At 36.6% G+C, this 16,731-nt stretch overlaps 1 protein-coding gene across 1 annotated transcript in view; it reads left to right on the plus strand.

The window, feature by feature from the left end:
• LOC122790799 (junctophilin-3-like) overlaps nucleotides 1–16,731 on the plus strand; it is a 1,554,848-nt gene that overhangs the window by 824,016 nt on the left and 714,101 nt on the right. Inside the window, exon 4 of the mRNA XM_044058421.1 lies at nucleotides 4,878–4,996. Coding sequence (XP_043914356.1) covers nucleotides 4,878–4,996 — 119 coding nt within the window. The remainder of the gene's footprint in view (nucleotides 1–4,877; nucleotides 4,997–16,731) is intronic.

Below are 16,731 nucleotides of genomic sequence, written 5' to 3' on the forward strand. Positions count from 1 at the left end.
CCCACATCTACAACTTTACAAGTATTGAACTATTCCCATATGGATACCTCCACCATGCTAACCCCTCATTAATACCACTAAAACACCCACTAACACCCACCCAACATTTCCCCCAAGTGCAAGTAATAAATTAATCTTCATTTATGTGAAAACATACACCCCAACCCTTGCCCTACTGTCACCCAACAAAACAACAGCCATCACAAACAATTCTCCCAAACCAACAATAACTCAAACCTCACCTCTACTATCCAACATATCCAGAAAGGGCTCTGACATCCTCCTCATAAATATAAACCCCAGAAGTCTCTTAAACAAAATACATGAACTTCAGACCACCCTATCACTATACGCTCCTGACATTGCCATTCTAACTGAAACCTGGCTTAAACACCACATAAAGAATAATGAAATCATTCACTCTGGCTACAATATTCTCAGACAAGACAGGACAGCAAAACGAGGTGGAGGAGTAGCAATTTTATGTAAAGACACTCTTAATTTTGAAAAACTGCAGGGAAACGTCCCAGATATAGACAACCCAGAACTTTCAGCATCACATCTAAAAATCAATAACAGCAAACATATTGTCTTACTAGCTGTATACATACCACCAAATAACAACCCCTCCACAATAGAAAGCCTTCTCTTATGGGCCTCAGCCACATTTAGCCAATAAGCTATATTAGTTGATGATTTCAATACTGATTGGCAAACCTACTCGTCAGATAACCCCTCAAATCATATCAACCTACATGGTTTCACCCAATTGCTTCATTCACCCACTAGAATTGACAAAACCAGTAACAAACAATCCATTCTCAACTGGACCCTTACTAACAAACCCTCTCTAATCTACCTTTCAGGCTGTCTGCCTGACAGCCTAAGTGACTACCTACTAACCTTCTTTCTAAGACACCGTAGCTCACCCACAAAACCAAAATCATATAAACAAATATGTAATACAAAAAAATTCTCCATAGACACCTTAAAACATATGCTATTAAGCTGTAACTGGTCCCCATTAAAATACCTCCCACTAGATGCAGCAGTTGATTATTTCAATAACATATTTCTTGATGTTCTAAACACACTTTTACCCCATAAGACACATAAGAACAAAAACAAACAACTGCCCTTACAGTTACTAAAACAAAGAGAAAACTCTGGTATCAACATATAACCAACAAATCAAAACCTTCCCTAGACAACTACTGCCACCTAAGAAATGTCTGCAGAAAGCAAATCAGAGCTGATAAAAATCTACTGTACTACACAAACATTCATTCCAAGCATCAAAACAACCCATAAAAATTCTGGGCCTCCATCAGTCAGATTATCCATCCAGGTGACACCCCCACCCCATCCCCAAATATCAAAAACACAGAAGAAAGCATATCATCCCACTTTACCTAATTTTTCATAAACTCCATCCTCTCACTTATAAAAAAAACAGAAATAGCCTGCAACAAATCACCCTCCCTACTATTATCTCACTCTCTCTTAAACCTGTCCAAACAAGTACAATAAAGAAATTGCTAAGCCAACTGAAACTTACAACCCTTGCCACTGCCAAACAACGACCTCAAATTATCAGCCGATGGCATCTGCTACCCAGTTCTAACACTGATCAAAAGATCATCACTGAACAGTATGTACCTAAAATCTGGAAAACCTCCTACATAATCCCAGTCCACAAAGGAGGCTCCTCCTAGAACTATCTAACTATAGGCCAATATCTATATTATCCCCTCTTTGTAAAATCTTAGAAAAGTGCTTCCACTCTCAACTGATGCAACATCTACCATCTAATAAGCTCCTTTCCCATGGATGACACAAATTTCGACCAGGCCATAGTACCACCACGGCACTCCTCAAATTTACCAGTACTGTCAACCAACTAAAAAACAATGGCCAAATGGTTGCCTCAATATTTCTCGACATGTCAAAGACATTTGACACAGTGTCCCATGAACAACTCCTACATGAGCTTGCATCACTTGACATACCTAGAAACACTCTCATTTGGTTCCAAAATTACCCATATGACTGCTATCAGTCAGTCAAATGGCATAGTGACCTCTCCTCCCCACTTCCCATTACAGTAGGTGTTCCACAAGGCTCAATTCTTGGGCTTCTGCTCTTCACAGTTCTGACCAATAACCTACACAAAGCTAATAACCTTGCTTCCATTATACAATATGCAGATGACTCCACTGTCATCTGCATTGCATCTATCCTAAAACAACTACAAGACAATACTCAAAAATGTTTTACTGTCATCAAGTATTTCTTAGAAAAATACCAGCTCATCCTTAATACCAACAATACCAAACTAATGCTGTTCCCTAACCAGTGTCACAAAACAAACTCCCCCCACCATGACTTTACAGTCACCTCATCCAATCACACTCTAATCAAACTCACCTCAGAAACCAAGCTACTAGGTATCATTCCAGATTATAAGTTAAAATTTGACAAACGTATATCTCATGCCATCAAAAAGGCCCACATTAAATTAGCCTCCCTTTACAGAATAAAATCTTCCTTAACAAACTCTTCCAGACAAACTATTGCCAGAACCCATCTACTATCCACTTTACTCTATGCCTCCCCTATATTTACTAACCTCAAAAAATCAGATTGAAGCAAACTTGAATTATGCTACCATAAATAGCCAGATTTGCCACTAACCTGCCCCATAGAACCCATCATTGTCTTCCATCTGAAACAACTCAAATGGCTAGACATGCCCAACCTACTAATCCTAAATGAACTTACCATAGCCCATTCCATAGTTTACCTACCCGACAAATGTTCATCCATACAGGACCTAGTGCAAACTCACCTCAATAGCAGGACTCTACGATCCTCAAAAAAACTGCTGCTCAAAGTTATAAAATCCAGCAACAGCTTTGGAGACTCACTGTATTCTAACTACGTAACTAAATCATGGAACTCCACCCCCCTCCACCCCCCAGAACATACTAAACACAGCAAACCTAACGCACTTCAAAAAACTGCAAGTCCCACCTAAATAATAACTGGTTATGCTCCTGCTCCTAACCAAGCTGAACCCATTTCTCCCCTCCTCACCCTCTCTCTTCCTATTCTCCACTTTCACTATATCTCTATGCTTACTGAATATGTTACTTACTCCCATCCTCACCTTCTCTCTTCCTGTTCTCCACTTTCACTATATCTCTATGCTTACTGAATATGTTACTTACTCCCATCCTCACCCTCTCTCTTCCTATTCTCCACTTTCACTATATCTCTATGTTTACTGAATACATTACTTACTCCCATCCTCACCTTCTCTCTTCCTATTCTCCACTTTCACTATATCTCTATGCTTACTGAATATGTTACTTACTCCCATCCTCACCCTCTCTCTTCCTGTTCTCCACTTTCACTATATCTCTGTGTTTACTGAATACGTTACTTACTCCCATCCTCACCCTCTCTCTTCCTGTTCTCCACTTTCACTATATCTCTATGTTTACTGAATACCTTACTTACTCCCATCCTCACCCTCTCTCTTCCTATTCTCCACTTTCACTATATCTCTATGTTTACTGAATACCTTACTTACTCCCATCCTCACCCTCTCTCTTCCTGTTCTCCACTTTCACTATATCTCTATGTTTACTGAATACCTTACTTACTCCCATCCTCACCCTCTCTCTTCCTGTTCTCCACTTTCACTATATCTCTATGTTTACTGAATACCTTACTTACTCCCATCCTCACCCTCTCTCTTCCTGTTCTCCACTTTCACTATATCTCTACGCCTACTGAATACGTTACTTACTCGCATCCTCACCCTCTCTCTTCCTGTTCTCCACTTTCACTATATCTCTATGCTTACTGAATACGTTACTTACTCCCATCCTCACCCTCTCTCTTCCTGTTCTCCAATTTCACTATATCTCTATGCTTACTGGATACCTTACTTACTCCCCTCCTCACCCTCTCTCTTTCTACTCTCCACTTTCACTGTATCTCTTCGCTTACTGAATACGTTACTTACTCCCATCCTCACCCTCTCTCTGCCTCCTCTCCACTTTCAGTATATCTGTATTTGCTTACAGATCCTATTTGATTATAAAAACATTAAGCATAACAATTTACAGTACCAAACAGGCATCTCTGAGACACTACTCCATTGTATATTAAGCTGTCGTATCTCTAAGACACTACTCCACTGAATGATTTCTTGTTACTAAGTGTAACTACCAAAATGTGTGTGAAGTGAACCTATAAGTGATCCTGTTAGCTTTATTACTAACTTGAACTGTGATGATATGTGTTTTATGTGATTTAATTCCTATTATTTCTCTGATTGTTTCACTATTGTTTAAAATACTGACTGTTATGTTGTTATTATGTGGAGCTTTTCTCCCCAGGCCTCTGCTGAAAATGGGCAAACTTGCCCAGTTGGACTTCCCCGGTAAACAAATGTTAAATAAACAAATAAATAAATAAAATTATTACCTGACTGACTTTGAAAGTAGCATTTTTAAGTTCATTGTTGACTTACGAGTGAAGAGTAAGAGGCCAGCAACAGGGCAGTATCTGAATATATCTATAACATTTTCCTTAATAGCTGCAGTATTAGAGTGCAGAGTGAGTTTGTACTCTATATCCTATATCTAATGATGTCATGCTTTATCTTTCAGGGAAGTTGTGATGACTTTTTTTGTAAATATCACCCAAATGGTGCATTGTACATTTCACTTCTGCTGTTCACTTCTAATCCATTTATTAATAAAACTTTAGGAGATACTGTGCAATCACAAACACATATGTGTACATTGACATGCAGTTAAATTCCATGTTTTCATGGTTCCTCTTATCTCTGTTTTTGGTTTTAGGACAGCACATGCAAAAATGAAAGCAGAGGCTGCCATTGCTGCTGCAGAGAAAGCACTAGAAGCATCTCATGTAGCCCGGATGGTGGCAAAGGAGCTGTCTCCCATGTTTGATGAACCAGGTATGATGTTAATAAACTCAGTTTTGCACTCAAGAGCATAGAGTATAAACACTGGCAACTATACTGTATATAAACAGATTTTTTTTTAACTTCTAGTAACCTGTAAAGCATGTGCTTCTGGCAAATAGCAGAGAGAGTGATGTACTTAAAAGATGGCAGCAGATATCGGAAAACACAGGGACATTGCAAACCAGACATAAAATAATATCTTTTTACAGATGTGCAACAACTTTTAAAAGGATGAGCATGTAGTCTGCAGTTCATTCTCTTCATTTGTCTCTAACAATGATATTTATTTACTGCTTGCCTGTTTTTTATTGAAGAGTCGGTAGTAATATTTTGATTTATTTTAGGCCATGTGAATGCTTCTGTGTGGATCTGCCTTCTAGTAATTTGCACAAAGTAATTATCTAACCACATTTATCTATCCATTTATTTATTATATTGATTTAACTTTATGTCTTTGAAACAATCTGTCTCTTTCCATCCATCCAGCTATATATCTTACATTCTGTCTGAAATGCATTTCCCTTTTTCAAAACAATGGCATGGCTATGTCTGGGCATCATCAGTTTGTTTCTGAATTCTGTAGACTGTATATCTGTGGTGTCTATATTACATAATCAAACTTCTAAAAGTTCAAACATCATATGGTCGACACAATATGATAACATTTTCAAAAGTTCGAAAACGTAATAAAAAAAATAAACCAAAGGAAAAAACCTATCTGAACGGTTTAAACAGGGGGGGGGGGGGGCAAGCGCCCCTGCTCCCTCCACCCCACCCCCGCTCTTTAAATATACCAACTCCAAGATTGCACTACAGTGCAGAAAAGGGAAATCTTCCCATTCCGCACTGTATGGAGATCTCTGTTGAAACGTTCAAACTTTTAAAAGTGCGATCATATGATGTTGGCCATATGACGTTCGAATTTTAAGAGTTCAACAACGTAATATAGACCCTATCTGTGTACTACTGACCTTTTCATTATTTATGAGTAGTAGTAAGGATGGTGCTTACTAATGTTAATACACAGTGTAGCAGGGCTGGTATGCAGTAAATCTGCAAACTAAGTATTTACCAGATCACAAAGATCATAAATGGGCAATAGCATGTATATGTATCCATATATACATACATGGGACATATATGTATATCACCCCTTCTTTACAGTATGCAGATCAGAGAGCAAGTCCCTTTATAATACAGTGTGGTGCTGCATAGGATGACCTATGAGATAGCAGACACATTCCTAGCAGTGGTGTTGTGTTCCCAAGCAGAGTGATTTCCCCTCTTCTGTTAGTATGTTGCCCAGCATATGTACTGTAAAATAAAAAAATAAATAAATAAAATAATAACTCTGTTGCATGGCAGAAAATTATCTGTCAGTAATGTACTTGAGAAGTGCAGACAAACCAACTACGACACACTACATTTTTTTGTTTCCAGACAGGTGCACTGGCAAGTTTGAACCAATGGGAGCTCACACATCACCAGATTCACTCATTACCATAATATAGCAATGACCCCTCCTGTGCACTCCAATGTAAAACATGGAGGATGTTGTACACCACTAAGTGCTGCAGTGATTCATATTGATAAATTATTGTATTTCCCAGCACTGTACTCCACACACTGCACATGATGCTGGTACACATGAACACACAATGTCTGTGAATACCAGTCAGAGGAAGTTTATGCCTCTGTCTCCCTGTCTCTCTCTCTCTTCCTTTCTTTCTATATCTGTCTGTTTATAAACAGCTCAGTACTATTTTTTATATATATATATATATATATATATATATATATATATATATATATATATAGGTTTACTATTAAAATGTCGAACGGCACTACATCGACTTTACTATAGTCGAACACGGAAGTTCGAAAATAGTAATGTCGACTTCAGAAAAACAATCTAGGACTGTGTTTTAACATGGGTCGAGGTAGGGTAGTTCAGAATAATACTGAACACCTACCTCGACCCATGTTAAAACCATTCATAGATTGTTTATCTGAAGTCGACATTACTATTTTCGAACTTCCGTGTTCGACTATAGTAAAGTCGACATAGTGCCGTTCGACATTTTAATAGTAAACCAGATATATATATATATATATATATATATATATATATATATATATATCTTTTTTATCTTATTAAGATCTATGTACCTGTCCATTTGTAATCAGTTACACACAATTGAGTCTCGGATAGAGATGGCAAAAAATTTACAAAAAGTAATGAATGTAAACTAATCTGTGCTATCCAAAAAAAAAAAAAATTCAGCCTGCAGTTTTGCAGACAATTACTTCATGGAAAATCTAAATGTATTTTTTTTACAGTTGTATCTTTCGGCTTTTCCCGGTTAGGGGTCGCCACAGCGGAACTCCGGTCCGCTAATGATTGGCAGTAGATTTAGATTTTTATGTACCGAGTTGCCAGCCCTGACGCACAACCTTCAACGAAGGTACACCCATTCACGCATGTCTCCACAAAGAAGACGCTCTAGCTGAGAATCAAACAGGACAACGTCTTACTGTGAGGCAACAATGCTACCGCAGCACCATTTTTTTACAGTATATTAGGATAAATAACTGTACATAATTACTGAGAGTGGACAGCTGTTATGATCATGTGTCTGTCCCTCTTATTATGTGATATCACATCTGCATTTCCTACTGTTCCTACAGATATTGTACTTGTATAGTTACGGCTATATTGAATGGCTCTGTAGTGAACACCTGTCACATGTTCTACATTTATACTTAGAGCTAACACTTGTACTGCGTATATTTACCTGTCATACACCATATTTGATTTATTGACTATGATTTTGCAAATTCTGCTTTCATACAGTCTGTATGTTGATAAGGAGATACATAAAGCATGACAACAAATAAGCAGATGAGATTGACAAAGATCGTTTCATAAAGATAAAATCCAAGATTCATTTTGATCTCTTCATTTGCCCATGGTTCGTTTGATTTCCTTATATCTACCAGTGTACAAAATGTGTACCTAGAATTATACTTTGTGTCTATGTTTTAAAAACATAATATTATCATGTCTCATTCCTACCCCCTGATGGTTAATGTATAAAATAGAATACAATATGAAATGTAGGATTGATTAGATATTTCAGGGTCAGTCATAATTATGCGCTATTTAGAACTAGAGTGACTTTACATGAAAACAGAGCTCCGTTAATAGCTCACACCAGTATGATATCAAAATTAGAAATATACATTGTGGTCTGTCCTATACAGCCCCTTTGAAATCAGGTGTATGATTTTTACTGGAGTTGCCAACTTCAGTTTTCGGTGTCCCTTCAGTGCCATTAGAGAGTAAACTACGAATAAACTAAGGTATGTGCTACATATGAAAACCTGACAACCATTAGAGATGACAGCTGCAGGGCATACCCACCTGCTGCATAGCGATGAACAATTTTTCAAACTCTCTCTATCTGTAAAATGTTGGCACAGTGCATATATTAAAACGAGTGAGAAGGTCACTGAAAAAACAATCAGTAAAAACAAAATGAAAACTCCAGCAAAGCTAGAACTTCCACTGAGTGACCTCCCAAACCTCTTGTATCAGAGGCACATGGGACTGATCGTTTTTTCAGTGACCTTCTCACTCATTGTTTTAGTTTGTTGTTTGGGATATTTTTGCAGTGACTCTAAGGATAATGGACATCAGCTGAGTATAACAGCCCTGTGTTTCTAATGCTTAGTCAAACACTCTGCTTGTGCTGTGCTGACGAGGTCATAACAAGGCCGAAATATGCATATCCACAACTAGTGGAGTTTGGCTTTATTGGCCTGAAATTGTCCAGGAAAATGACGAAACAAGTCATGGGCATTCAGAATCGCCAATGAGCTGAAACACCTGATGTTCATAAGGTTCATTTGCATATATCCCATGTCCCTCTGATGCAAGAGGTTTGGGAGGTCACTCAGTGGAAGTTCTAGCTTTGCTGGAGTTTTCATTTTGTTTTTACACAGTGCAGATATTGGAAATGCTAGATCCACTTTGTCTTTACTTCTATTTTATACACTTTAGAAAATTGCATTTTTTTATTTTTTTAAGTTTAAGATGCTTAAGAAGATTACTTAATAATGATATCCTTTCTCTTCTGTGGTAGTTCAGAAACTTTTCATTGTTTGGAATCCTTTCCCCACATATGCATACATATATGTTATAGAAAAGTATGGACAATATGTATTTGCAGAATCATTTGTAGGCCACATCTGTCCTGAACCTAAATAAAACTTAAGTGAAAATAAATGTGAATCCACAACTGTGACTCATCGGTTGGCTGGCTTGTCTGTGGCACTCTGCATTATGTTATGCCATTGAGGGCTTCATATTTTTATAACTTGCTAAACATGTTGTATTGCTTCTAGGGACTGAAAAATACTGCTATTTGTTCCTGAAGAGTATAGATTGTCAGTTTAGTCTAAAATAGTACAAATAATTAGAGAGTTATCAAACATTATAGGTATCATCTAATCTTAACATATTCTAAAGTTATTTAGCAGTGTTGCATAGGATTATATAAATGTACATTCTGAAGGAGATACTGATTAATACATTTTAAATATGATAACAGAAAAGAAACTCCAAAATACATTGGTGATCATGAATGCTTGTTTTAGAAGAAAAAAAGTCATACAAAAAGAACAAATTAATAGCAAAAGAAAGAACTAGGCAGGGAATGTTTAATGTTTTGCTGTATATTAGAATTATTTTTCTTCATGTTAATATAGTTAGAATCATTCTGTAAAAATAGAAATCACATGATTTGTATGTTGACAGCAATTCGGTATGAAAAATAAAACATTTATAACACAACAATGATTCCATAGTATGAAAAATAGAATACCTTTCTATCATTCCTACCATAAAACCATTTTCCATTTGGTGAAACAACACCTTTATTTTGCATATAAAAATAATGAATGTATATGAATGCAAAAGGCCAAACTGCATAAAAATGCATGGTAACTCAAAACAACTTATGGTTTAACAATACTGAAGGAGTTACATTTTCTTGGTTTACAAACATGTTTGTAACTTCTGATCAAGAATACTGATACACTATGGAAACTTTTTTTTCAGAAATAATAGCAATAATCATTATGTTAAAATGAGCAGTTTTACTATTAATATTAGGTGAGACTCATGGAGGTGGTATGCAGTGCCTACGGCTAGCATGTTGGGAAATGCAAATCAAAAGGCAAAATGTGGGCAGGATTGGAGCTTCATCACAGCCCTTCAAGCCTGTCTGTAGTGCACATAACCTTATACAAATTAGCAAGATCATATGAATAACACAGCTAATGCATTTCAAAGTTAGGGGTGCCAGGCTCCTAGGCTGTCACGTGATATGACACGGCAACACACTTGCAGTCATTTGACAGCAGACTTTATGGGCCCAGCAAGGAAACAGAAAGCTGTACCTCCGCTGTCAGTGTTATTATAAAGCTACATAATGGCAAGGCAGTCTCCCCAAAACTTGCAGCCCCACAGAGACAGAGTTACACACAGAGTGGTACACATATATTATACACAGTTTGTGACCAGACATGGACTCACACAAAAATAGTTTGGAGAAAATACTCCTGTAACCTTTTGGTGTTGTTTCTCAAGCACATTTGCTTCCCATTTGCATTTATGAGCACATACAGGTTGTTCTCCATATAAGAAAGACAAATAGGGTATTGAGAGATAATAGCACACTAAAGTTGCTCATGGAGAAGCAGTCAATAATTAGATGTAGATGTTGCTTAGTATGCATGAATGCATAATGAGCTGTGCACAGGGTAGTGCCAGCAAAGTTATAGTAATTTAACCCACAAAGCATACATTAACAAAAATAGACACTTTGTGAAACACATATATATATATATATACAGACAAAGACACACACAAGTCAGCATATATATATATATATATGTATATATATATATATATAGATATATATATGTGTATATATATATATATATATATATATATATATATATATATATATATATGGGTGTAGGTTAGAAGATCGACAGCTGGGATTACCGACAACGCATGAGCGGGCGCCAGATGATCGACACTCGGAAGACCGACGCTACGGATGAAAACTGCGACGCCAGGGATAGTGAGTTGGAAAGAAGGCTGTGTGAGTATGCGGTGGTGACGGACGTTAGGGTGCGACTAAGGTAAGTGTGGATAGTGACAGTCTGTGGGGATAGGGGTGGGTTAAGTGAGTTAGGGTTAGGGCGCGGGTTGGGTAAGTGTGCGGTAGTGGTATTTTTTGGGTTAGGGGCGGGTTAAGTGATTTAGGGTTAGGCGGGTTATGTAAGTGTCGGTAGTGGTATTTTTGGGTTAGGGGTTAAGTGAGTTAGGGTTAGGGCTGGTTATGTAAGTGTGCGGTATTGGTATTTTTGGGTTAGGGGTGGGTTAAGTGAGTTAGGGTTAGGGCCGGGTTAGCTGAGTGTGCGATAGTGACGGACCTTAGGGTAAGGGTTTGGGTTAGGGTTGGACGTAGTTGTGTGTGTGAGGTTTAGTGTGGGTTTGTGAGGATTTTGGTGTGCTTGTGTTCTGTGTGTGGTTTTTGGATAAGGGGATGTGTTTTGTTAGTTGATTGTTGTTATTGTGGTGTGTGCAGTGTGTGGGGTTTCGTGTTTGTGGACCGTCGGTTACTTGTTTGTCGGGCATGTGAGTCGTGTTTCTGGTTTGTCGATAATGTGGTGTCGATGTTTTTGTTGTCGGTGAGAGTGGCTGTCGAGCTTATGACCTAGAACCATATATATATATATATATATATGTATATATATGTGTGTGTGTGTGTATGTATATATATATATATATATATATATATATATATGTATATATATATGTATATATACATATATATATATATATATATATATATATATATATATATATATATATATATATATATATATATATATATATATATACATATATATATATATATATATATATATATATATATATATATATATATATATATATATATATGGTTTACCTTTAAAATGGTGCAACACACTTGTGCGACTGTTTACTTATCCGACTTGAAATGTCAGAAATGGCAACATAGAATGCTCAGAATTGTGAGCCTGGTACTTAAATAAAGTCGACACTCAGGGACTTTGAGTGACACTACCTCATTTCCAGGTTTCTGCAATGAACATTTTGCAGGGGACAAGCTCCCATGCACCCCCCACACCCCCTGCTATGTACGTATACTAACTCCAAGATTGCACTGCAGTCAGGGAATGATGTATTTTCCAATCCCCACTATAGTGCGATCTCCACTCAAAATGCCGAATTCATAACATCGAATGACATTAGCATTCGCTGTTGTGAGTTTGACTTTTTTTTCTTTCGCTAATACATATTTTTGAAAAGATACATTTGCACATATGATGCATTGCACAAGTCACCTATGACATTTTAAAGGTAAACCATATATATATGGATCCCCTTCAGAAACCCGAACGCTCACTTACCCAACTTCCAAAATGCCGAGACGAAAAGGACCAAGCCCCACCGACGTCTTGGAACACTGACTTTCCACTACAGGTAAGTAACTTCTTGGCAATCCTGTTGAACTTTGCCCCTTACCCTCACAGTAGTGCAATCTTGGAGTTGGCATATTTAGTTAGGGTGTGTGTTGGGGGGGGGTTTGCTTTCCTTTGGTTTTACGTTTTTGTCAGGATTGGACGCCAGTGTTGTGCGGTCATCAGCCTTTTCACCTCGGCGTTTTGAAGTCGGGTAAGTGAGTATTCAGGTTTCTGAAGTAGACCTGTATATATATATATATATATATATATATATATATATATATATATATATATATATATATATATATATATATATATATATATATATATATATCATAACAAAGAGAATGGAGCTTCAAGAAATGGATGCTGAAGCTACATGGAAAGTGATGTGCAGAATTAACAAATGGATGTAAAATTCATTGAATTAGAAATGGCACAATTTCTACTATACTTCCAGACATTTATGACTCATTTGATTTTCTAGAACTCTGAATGGTACTATGCTATATTATTTGTTTATAATTTTACAGAGAAGGTCATAATATCTTCTTCTTCTTCTTTCGGCTTTTCCCGGTTAGGAGTCGCCACAGTGGATCACCGTCCGCTCATGATTGGCAGTGGAGTTTTACAGTGTCGAGTTGCCAGCCTGGTGCCCAACCTTCCACAGAAGACACACACTCACGCCTAGGGCCAATTTAGTGTGTCCAATCCACCTACAGCATGTCTTTGGGATGTGGGAGGAAACTGGAGCACCTGGAGGAAACCCACACGACCACAGGGAGGACATGCAGACTCTGCACAGAAGGCACCCCAGCCGAGGATTGAACCGGAGAACCTCTTGCTGTGAGGTGGCAAAGCTATGCAGTAAATTATTCTGAGATACTTAAAATATGCTATTGGTCCTGGGATATGCTAGAAAAATCTATTTCTTTCACAGAATAATTATTGGCATAAAATGGATACTATAGAGTTTTTTGGGCATTGCAAAAAATAATTTTTTCATTAATGTTACTTTTGGTGTTTTTGCAGTGAAATTATATTTGAGTGGCCTAAGTCAAATGGATTTGGATACTTCTTTCAATAGTTTTTTGTTAAACTAGCAAAAGAAAATGTATAGTTTTATCAATAATTCTTCTATGAAATTTACAGGCAGACAAGTCATAACAGTAGAAATATCCCATATATAGACATTATTTTAATATGAATGATTTTATCAGCCATGGATTAGAAAACATTAATAGTGACATTTCACATTTCATCTTCATATACATATTGGGGGACTATCTCAAAGATGTTTTTATTCTTTGTACTGCATAGTTAATATGAAACATCTTTTTAGTGTCGAAAATGAGTACTTTTTATTTATACAGAATATTACTTTTGATTACAATATGCTTTACTATGTACCATTTCTCATGGAAGTTGTGGAGCACACATGGACAAGGAAAGAAATAACATTTTTAGATATGTGACTTTGTATTAATATAAAATGTATCTTTTATCAGAAATCTTAATCATAGACCCTGAATTCTGATTTTGGTTGATTTTAGCTCTCATTTTATATTCACATTTCATACCTCTAAACCTACAGGCATTGAGGATATGAATAAAGGCACTTGAGAAGTAAGTACATTAAGACAAAAATCTGGGCATCTAATTTGCATAGAATTTGAATATCACATAGCACATAACTCATCTCACTTTCAGTGGGAATGTGGGATACAACTCAAAAACACATGTTTAAAAACAGAGTGGAAGAGTGATGAAAAAATATAAACACATTATCAAAAAGAGAGTGAAAAATCTGTAAACTTTAATGAACTGTATTGCAAATGATGGCAGTAGGATAAATAGGACATTGTAAGGAATATCCCCAGAAGAAGAACTGAAGCAACATTCTGCACTTCTCCAAACCTTTAGCAGAGCTATAGTGTAATACTGTGCAAAAAAGTATGATAAAAATGGTTCAGCATGTCTTATCCATTAGTGCATTTATGTTAGAGACATTGTCACTGAGACCAGCCAGCAACATAAGGAAAAACCTTTTAGTGGCTGATAACAGCAGGTTTCCATACCACTGTAATCAAGGTCCCTCGACTAATTCTAAAGAGAAGTTGCAAAGTGTCGTACTTCACATAAGCACTGGGGTTATTGATCCTTCCCTAGAGAAGGATGAAAAGAGAAATATAAACAACAGATTATGTCCTTAAACATCTAGGAGACAGTGTACATAGTACTGAAAAAGATTAGAAGAGGTTAATTGAAGGAATGTGTGGCTGATTAAAAAAATATAACAAAGAACGTATGTGTCATTGTTTCTTCACTATGAATGTCTTTTGTTTTTGTTGCTATGTTTTTTCAAACCATCATGAGAGCAAGATGCTATTAGCAGCTGTTTGATAGTGGTAATATAAGTAGATGCTGACCACGTCACTAACACTTGAAGGCATAACTGCACTGCAGCGACCAATGCAACAGTAGGAATCCTTCGCATGAGTCTGTTAATCTGAACTAGCTGAATATAGGTGGATTATAAAACTGCAGGCTGACCGTGCACCTGCATTAAATGCTTCAGTTAGCTTAAAACCTGTATTAAAACAAAAGCAAATGAATCTGAAGTGAATGCTGCTGACTGCTTGTATTTGTTGTGCCTTTTAAGTTGGTTTTGAATGTACTTTTCATGTGTTGCTGTGTCTTTAAACTTTAGGGTCTCTGTATAACAAGCTGAGCTCTTATTGGGTAATGGGATCATGTGCTGTATTTAAAAACTCTGCATTTGAACTGTGTTTTATATACATTGAAGATGGGATTATTCCCCAAAAGCTCTGCTATTTGTATTTGTAATAAAATAATTGAGTTTTTTTTATTTCTGGTGTTGAGATCCAGTTTTTATTGTTATTACTGTTTATCATTTGCTCATCAGCTCTACTGACTTTATAAAATGTCATGAAATTCTATGCTTAATAAAACAGTTTGGTTTGTCTTTCTAGTTGTCCATTTCAGTGCTGTGAACTGTGCCCATGTTTCTTCCTTGGCATTTGTTTGTGCTATAGCCACCTAAGAATTCTATAATTCCAATATCTTGTGTACAAACTAGTCTGCTCAGGTGAGCTCACCTAACTATAATCTTTCTTTCTTTAACAAAGTCCTTCCTTCCTATATAAATATTATCTATGCTGTTTGTATTCAGTACCACACATGACCAAATAAAGCGAGTGATTCTTTTACTTTTATAAATTGTACTCTTAATTCTTATATATTCTAAACTGTATATTATGCATCTGATATGGGGAATATTTGCTTTGCACTTTGATTAGACATCACGTTGTGAGAATTGTGCTTGTAAAAATGAGAACACAGAGAGCTTACAAGGAAGATATTGCATGACAGAATCATTCCACTCTACTTTTATGGTTTGCATTTTTTCTTCACACAGCTAAAGAATTTCCTGAATGCAGTTTGTGTTTCCCATGAAGATAGCTTATGTTTCTTGGATATATATACCTCTCAACTTCTTTCATCAATAATTCTAAACAGAAACAAAAGTAATGGACTGCAAAGGCCTAAAATCAGGGGCAGTTTTTAAATATTCCTCTAATTCACTTAAAAAAGTTTAAAACAACAAGTTTTGCATCAGCATGCATTTTATGAACGATAAGAAAGATAAAACTCTAATGTCTGCCATTATTGGCTGACTATAATCCTTGGTAATTTCCCATAAAATCAGAAATGCTGTGAGGGATAGGACAAAATAGGAGCCAAAAAATGGGGCATTGTACAGAGGTCTGGACAGTTGAGAGCTATGTTTGGGTATAATGTGACCATCTAAAATATCATACTATTTTGCTGTCCAGCAGCATCCAGTTATATGATTAAATATTGGCAAAGCATATTTCACACTGTTAGATACACTTATTTTATTTCTTCAGTACATGTTGTCTTAACAGCAGTTATCATGTCCCATAGTTAAAGCAGACCATATCCAAAAAGTTTGCCGTTCAGAGGAAAAAGTTCTGTTAGTCTGAAATATCCTCAATTACATGCATCACCTTATCAAAGGTACTGAAAAATTGGGCAGGTAACATCACTTGTTGTAGAACTTTCCTGGTACATATTCACATAAGTTCAAAATTGTTCTG

This window comes from Protopterus annectens, chromosome 16.part0 (assembly GCF_019279795.1).
Source record: "Protopterus annectens isolate FY-2018-M chromosome 16.part0, PAN1.0, whole genome shotgun sequence".
Taxonomy (NCBI): domain Eukaryota; kingdom Metazoa; phylum Chordata; order Ceratodontiformes; family Protopteridae; genus Protopterus; species Protopterus annectens.